Here is a 7,967-nt window from a genome sequence, read left to right as displayed (position 1 = left end):
TGCCATATTAATTGTCAACTTCTTTTTCGAGATTATAATTAATTAAGTAGCATGCATGAATTAAAGCCATGCAGCTAGCCACTGATTTATAATTCGGATTACAAATTTAACGCAGTGTATTTCATAATTAAGATAATTACCAAAGACATTATCGTATATTTTTCTAAGCATATATATATAGGTGTGTACGTACGTGTGTTTTTGAATCCTGATTCTAAGTTTAGTTTTATACGTACACACATATATACATTATAAATTGTTTAAATTACTTTGTGAGCTAGTGTGACCGCATCAATCAAAATAATAATAATTATATGCAAAACAAAAACAAAACAAAACAAAAGCTTTTGCTTTGTTTTACCTTGCGCTTTTACTGCTGGATTGTTAGGATTTTCGGATTTGTCAATACCTACATCGTTGATAACTAGATAATTAGTTCAACATAAATTTATTTTAATTTGAGTCGAAGAAATTTCATCCATTCCATGTATCTCTTAACGTGTGGGAAATACATCATTTTTTTAATTAACGTGATTTTTTTTTTAATTATATATAACTATTAAAAGAGCATGTGCATGCTTCTTATATTCTTAAGAGACAGATGACAGTTTTATAAATCGACTAGGTTGAAAGAAATTCTTCCAACCCAATTTTGGAAGAAATTTATGTCCTTCCTCCGATTCAGTTTAGAAGAAATTTCTGTCATATAAATATTATAAGTGTTTAAATTACTTTGTGAGTGACTGCATCATCGATCAAGAAAATAATAATTGGTTTTACTGCTAGATTTTTGGAATTCCCGGATGATCCAGTACCTGCATCGTCGATAAGTACTATCGTCGATAAGTACTAGATAATTTATGAATGCAGTCTAGTTCTGTACCTGGACATTTCAGTATGATTATATGAACTAGTTTTGCGCAAGCCAAGCTTGGCGTGCTCTTTGGTTTGGAAAAAAACGTAGAGTTGCTTGTCAGTTGTCAAAATCTGACACAGATTAGTTGGCTACACCTAATTTGAGTGTGGAAATTTATACCTATCACATTCCAACTTGTTTCTACATTTATATATATATCCCATCCAATTGAATATGGTCGTGGAAATTTATATCTATCACATCCCAACTTGCTTCTACATTTATATATATCCCATCAAGGTATAAGTATCTGTATGTCTACCTACCTACCTACGCAAATATTTATTTCTTTTCAGCAGTCAAAAAAATGGATGTTGTTTTCACACTACTCTCTTTTATATGATAGGTAACATATATTCACAGGACTGCCAAAAGTAACAATTTAAGATTTTTTTTTTTTTTTTTTTTTTTTTCTTTGATAGCTTTGGATTTGGCTTAGCTGTAAAAAAAAATTACAGCCCCGATCTATATTCTTGTTTTTCAGAGTAACCAAGTCAAATCTCTATTAATGGTTGGCTTTTCTCTCATAGTACTTTTCCTTTATTTTAGCCTTTCAATTTACAGATTTAATGGTTTATCACCATTACCTGCAATATCGATGATAAATAAATGGATAATTAGCTCTTGATTAATTGCCATATTAATTGTCACCTTAATACGAATTTTTATATATATATATATAGGGTATTCATCTTTTAATTTTTTTTTTAATTTCGACGATCCGTTAGAATTTTCCGTTAACTCTTGTCAAAATTTTCAAAATACTAATTTTTTTAGGAAAACAAAAATAAAAAAATTGTAAGGATTTAAGTGTTGGTCAGAATTTAACGAAATTTGCAAAAATACTCATGCTTAAATTGTTGAAATTTTTTATATAATTTTTTAAAAAAAACAAAACATAGGGGTATTTTGATAATTTTAATAGGATTTAACGGAAATTTCTAACGAAATGTTAAAATTGAAAAAAAAATTAAAAAAGAAATACTCTAAATTAACACGTTTTAAAAGTTGAGAAATGCTCAAATTACAACAAGTACTCAATACCAAGGCACATTGGGGGGACCCGCATGTGTGGACCCTAACTACCCTAATATGCCTTGATCTTGTGCATTTGTTGTGCACGTATCATCTCCCTTTAAAGTTTGAATACCTTAATTCAAAAGTGATGAAACATGATAGATTATAAATGAAGTTTTTCAAAAATTAATTTAATTACTTCCAAAATGATGCAGCCGGCCAGATCGATAATTCTGGAGACAAAAGTAAAAGATATATATTTATTCCCTAAAAAGTCTCTCGATCAGCTCTTCATGAGACTCGAGAGAACCAAGAAAAAGCCTCAGAACGGACGTCCGGCCCTCGTGCATTTTAGGTGATTTATGTATAACGGAAACCACAAAAAGGAGCGAGGAGCTCTCAAAGTCTCACATGTTTACGCTTCCCTCTCCGGCTGCGCACTGTAAAAACATGCATGCACCCCATCTATCTATAGCTAATTCACACAAAAACTCAACAAGTTAACAAACATGGCACGAAAAACGACATGCATGTATTGCAATTTATATATATATATTAAAAGGAATCGTATGAATGTCTTTATTTTAATTAATCCAAAGATTCATCGGATCAAGTATTATAATAAAGGAAAAATGCTAAATATTATAATTTCATTCGACATTTATTTAATGAGACTGACGTGATACTCCAAATTGATTATTGAGTTAATTATTGTTAAATAAAAAAACAAATCTAATAATTAATTTAGAGTACCACGTCAATATTGTTTGACAATTATAAGATATAGCATTAGTCGTAAACAGTAAACAGTACTGAATTCCAATTAATCCCTTGGTTTAAATCTTCTTAATTAAAGCTAGATTACCTTTATTTGGGATCTTGTTTTCGTTGCTGACGAAGAATCATCCGAATAGCATTGCCATGGTGTAAGGGATATGTAACGTACAATTAACCTTCACCAAAAGGGCTTCCGAATGACCCAACCGTCAAATAAATCTTGGTAGACAACGCACCCAACGTGATCTTGCGCAAATATGAAAATAAAATAAATAAAAAATAAAGGTTCCTCAAACTATTGAGCGTTGAGAAATATTTTTTTTTTATATATTTGGTTTGGGACTATTGTTGAGGAGTGCATTCATTTTTTATTAATTGGATCGTCCACTTTTTTGTTTTGGATTAGAAGGGGGAATCATCCTCCCTTATAACCATTTTCCTTATTCAATTAAAAAAAAAAAAAAAAAAAAAAAAAAAAAAAAAAAAAACTTTAGTTATTGGAAATCCATGGTACAGTTCTAAATCCAAGTCCTAGCTAGCTAAGTTTTATCCTCAGGAACATAGTTTTAACCCGTGCACGAAGCAAAGTACTAGCTACGCTTTGCCTTCACATGTATACATTATCCGATTGTTCATTAATTATATAAAATATTATTACATAACTTTCTATTTATAAAGAGACAATGAGTAGTGAGCAATTAAGAAACCGTAGACTTAAATAAAGTAATTATTGATAAACCTAATATAAAGAATATAAATATTCTAACATAACGGAAATAAATCTTACAAGAAAATCAAACCTAAATTAAAAATAAGAAATGTTTGGTTGTATACTCTCATTCCACTCTTATACCACCATTACCTACGTGAACCAATAATGTAAGGAGTAATGCTACATGTCATACTTATGTCCCTCTTGTGTCCCTCTAAAAATGAGGTGGCTTTTAAAATCACCATTGAGCTTGTGATTGATCAAAATTGAATTTTGATCACATGGTGATTTTAAAAGCCACATCATTTTTAGAGGGACATGGGTATGACGTTTAGAATTACTCTAATGTAAGAGATAGAAGAGAAAGTATAGTGGGATCCGAATTTTTTTAACAATATTATTGGTCCACGTAAATAAGGGTGGGATATATAAGAGTGGGATGAGAGTGTATAACCAAGCATTTCTCATATAAAAAAAAAAAAAACATATATTCATATAAGAAAATTGACCCATCACGTCATTGGATGCCATAAAAAAATTGCTCCAAATATAAGATCGATTAGAACTCTCTTAGAACTGACGACGGACGTCTCACGTCTGGGAAGGAAGAGGAAGTTCAACAAATGTCATCAATCCTCAAACAGATGAATAACCTCAAGGATCGAGTCAGCCATATAGCACTCATCTCCGTCTTCTTGTTCCTCGGTTTACTCTATGTCTTCGTTGGCATGCCGACCAGTACCTTAAAGCCACTCCTTTCCGTACAATGTAACCAGTGCCGACAACCCTCTAAGAAAGTAAGCATCTTTTTCTTTTCTTTTTTTTCTTCTTCTTTTTAATTATCTGCCTCCCTTTGAGGAATAACAATAACTTTATTTGAATTTTTGCGCTATTATATTATGTCATATATATATATATAGGGCGACATGATCACCGGCCATAGAGATGCACTGGAGGCAGCTTTGTCTGAGGCTTCCATGGGGAACAGGACTGTGATAATCACTATTGTCAACAAGGCTTACGTGGAGGGAGATAAACCGATGCTTGATATGTTTCTGGACAGTTTTTGGCTTGGGAAAGATACCCGGGAACTGGTAGACCACCTTTTACTCGTTGCCGTCGATCAGACATCGTTCGAACGCTGCAAGTTTCTCCGGCTTCATTGCTACCGGCTTGAGATGGACGGCGGCCTGGATTCCAACAGCGAGAAGCTGTACATGTCCGATGGTTTTATCAAGATGATGTGGAGGAGAACCCTCTTTCTAGGAGACGTACTGAAGCGAGGTTACAGTTTCATATTCACGGTACGCGCGTAGGTTATCTTGCTCATCAAATTTAATTATTCACATTAGCAGCTTCCAATTGAAGATGATATTATCTTAATTACCTTATATTTGTTGATCTTCTATTAATTAGGATTTTAATATTAAATTACCTAATGGAATCAAATCAAATTAATTGTCATAGGCATTAATTTGTAAATTGATATCAAATCAATTTAATTAATTAATTATTCCATGATAGAATAAACAATTACAGTATATACCTATTTTGAGGGGTCCTGACCTAGTCTATAAATAAAAAGTATGTGTACTCCATCAATACGACATTCGGTAGGCATAGATCAAAAGAACCTCTCTAAATTTCTAGCTTCCAAACTCTCTAAAGTTTTCTTCATTTCGCTTGAGCAAAACATTGACCGAAGATATTTATATAATTAATTATTCCGCTGCTTATTTACATTGTTAATTAAATAACATTAATTTAATTATATATTGCTAACAAGATATAAACTACCCAATAAACAAGATTTCATTACTTATTTATAGGTCAAGGTCCAAATTGTTCTTAATTCAATAGATTTATCCTGGCTGGATTTAATTTCAGCATATCAACACCTCCTAATTAATAACCTTCACCATGTTTCAAAATAATCCAAAAGAGGAAAGGTTGGTAGACTGTTTGGCATTAGAAAAGAAAAATTATTCTATTCGGGTTTTTTTTTTAAAACCCGCCCACCCGCTTAAAACCCAGATTTAACCCGAATTGAATTAAAATTCAATTCTGACATTTTGATTAATGACTGGGACCCACGCGTAAGAGAAGTTGTCTCCAAAAAAAATGCGTGGGTCCCACATTTAAATAATAAAATAAAAAAAACTTAAATAAAAAAAAATTAGAAGAAATTAAAAAAAAAAAAAACAGAACCGGCAGCCACCCCTTGGGGGTGGCCGCGCGGCCTCCCCCGACCACTGTGGGTGGCCGCATAGTCACCCCCGACCCTTGGGGGTGGCAGCGCGGCCTCCCCCGATCCTTGGGGGTGGCCGCGCGGCCTCCCCCGACCACTGGGGGTGGCCGCGCGGTCACCCCTAACTCTTGGGGGTGGCCGCGCCTCCACCCCTTAGCATTGGGTGTGGCCGTGCGGCCTCCCCCGACCACTGGGGGTGGCCGTGAAGTCACCCCCAACCCTTAGGGGTTGCCGTGCGGCCTCCCCCGACCACTGAGGGGTGGCCGGGCCACCCCCAACCGGTTGGCAGCCACCCCTTGCATCCATTTTATTTTTTTAAAAAAAAAAATTATTTATTTATTTTTTAATTAAACAATCAATATATAATAAATTATTATTTCACACAACTTTTCACAATATCAATCATTATACACAATTTTTCAAACTTCCAATCATTTATTACCATTAAAAAATAATATTTTTCATTCTAAAAATTCAATATCCAAATACAATTTTTTGCCTCGAAATTTGTAAATAGAATTAAAATTCAATTTTAATTTCAAAAATTCAATACCCAAACAGACCATTAACTAGCATAAGGCTAGGATTATCATCTAATTAATTAAGCTAAGGGATGAATAACTCCAATTAATAATTAGGCTAGTAATTAAGCTAAAATCAATCTAGCTATATATTTCCACACCATGAATTATTAATATTTACCGTTTGATCCCTCTTTCTCTTATAGTTTTTGTTGTTAAATCACTACTTATCCAAAAAATTTAAGTTAATAACAATGGATGAATTTAATTGTTTAATTTATATTCTAACTTTTGGAAATTGAGTTGGTAAAAAAAAAAAAACCAATAATGATGTGAAAATATCATTAATTAATAACTTATTTAAAATAAAAGGAATTTGCAACTTAATTATCACGTGCATGCGTTTTGTTTCGACCTAATTATATATTTATTGATTGAGTTCTTCTATCACAGGACACTGATGTGATGTGGCTAAGGAATCCATTTCCAAGGCTGAGCCAAAACGAAAGCATTGATCTTCAAATCAGCACCGATTCTTTCAACGGTGATGGACGGTCGGAAGGCAACCCCATCAACACCGGATTCTACCTGATCAGATCCAACAACAAGACCATCTCATTATTTGACGCATGGTACGCCCGGAAAGATAGCTCTAGGGGATTAAAAGAGCAAGATGTTTTAAAAAAGATGATGCGTCAAGGTGTGTTTAGAGAGATAGGCCTCACAGTAAGATTCCTGGACACCAACTATTTCAGTGGCTTCTGTCAAGATAGCAAAGACTTTAAAGCTGTCACAACCGTCCATGCCAATTGCTGTCGTACTATTAGTGCCAAGCTGGTGGATCTGACTGCTCTCATTCATGTTTGGAAGATGCTCAAGAGCACGTCGTCTACCAATGGTAGTTTGACATCTGGATGGTCAAACCACATGGCATGTGACAAGTCATGGATTTAGAGGTTCGAATGGGCACTTGTGACAGATATATGAATATATATGGTTAATTTAATTAATAATTTGTAATGCTAGGCATGAGTATATATATATAAAAGATTCGCTAATTCTCTAACTCTCATACAATATTTTTTTCAAAAAAAATGTTGTTGAAATTGGATAGGAATTACATGACATGTTCATGCAAAAATGTGAGGAACATTCTCCTGTACGAAAATATATATATATATATAATGTCTCTTAAAAACATTTGGAAAATAGGAGAAAGTCAAAGAAGCAGATTTTTTGAGGATGATTTTTTTTTTTTTTTTTTTTTTTTTAGTGGTAGTAAAAAGTGATTGATGTGATATAACTTGTTAAGGTTTAGGTGTTAGTTAAAATTTAACGGAATTACTTAATTGCAAAAATACTCATACCTAAATTTTTGAAAAATTTTATAAATATTTTTTTAAAATATAAACACAGGCATATTTTCAAAATTTTGGCAGGATTTAACGGTAAATCCTAACAAATTATCCTTTATTGAGACGTTAAACTTGAATACTTTAGTTTAAGACGTTTGAGAAGTTCAACATCTCTAAATCAAAATAGCGAATACATCCAATATCTTTATATAAAGTTATCCCAAATTTTAATGAGCTAGCATAGCTTTTAAAGCAAAATGATTTTCAGTTGCATGATATATATATATATATATATATATATATATATATATATATATATATATATATATATATATATATATATATATATAACTCTGAATTATGGAGAACCGTACGGTCAAATTATTTAATAAAACTCATTCGCCAAACAATGAGTCATTGG

The 7,967-nt window shown here is 32.7% G+C and overlaps 1 protein-coding gene across 1 annotated transcript; it reads left to right on the top strand.

The window, feature by feature from the left end:
* Positions 1–4,028: 4,028 nt before the first annotated feature.
* LOC133871873 (uncharacterized protein At1g28695-like) lies at positions 4,029–7,249 on the top strand. The gene is made up of 3 exons (XM_062309319.1): positions 4,029–4,219; positions 4,343–4,726; positions 6,645–7,249. Exons 1-3 carry the CDS (start codon positions 4,046–4,048, stop codon positions 7,143–7,145), a joined length of 1,059 nt encoding a protein of 352 aa, XP_062165303.1. The 5' UTR covers positions 4,029–4,045; the 3' UTR covers positions 7,146–7,249.
* The last annotated feature ends 718 nt before the right edge of the window (positions 7,250–7,967 follow it).

This window comes from Alnus glutinosa, chromosome 6 (genome assembly GCF_958979055.1).
Source record: "Alnus glutinosa chromosome 6, dhAlnGlut1.1, whole genome shotgun sequence".
NCBI classification, from domain to species: Eukaryota; Viridiplantae; Streptophyta; class Magnoliopsida; order Fagales; family Betulaceae; genus Alnus; species Alnus glutinosa.
This window is presented reverse-complemented; position numbering and strand designations above follow the sequence as displayed.

Excerpts from the sequence above, each read along its gene's own strand:
- LOC133871873 (XM_062309319.1), top strand. The coding sequence starts at position 4,046 with ATGTCATCAATCCTCAAACAGATGAATAACCTCAAGGATCGAGTCAGC. Across the intron at positions 4,220-4,342 it reads GCCGACAACCCTCTAAGAAA|GGCGACATGATCACCGGCCA; the intron begins GTAAGCATCTTT and ends ATATATATATAG. Across the intron at positions 4,727-6,644 it reads GTTACAGTTTCATATTCACG|GACACTGATGTGATGTGGCT; the intron begins GTACGCGCGTAG and ends CTTCTATCACAG.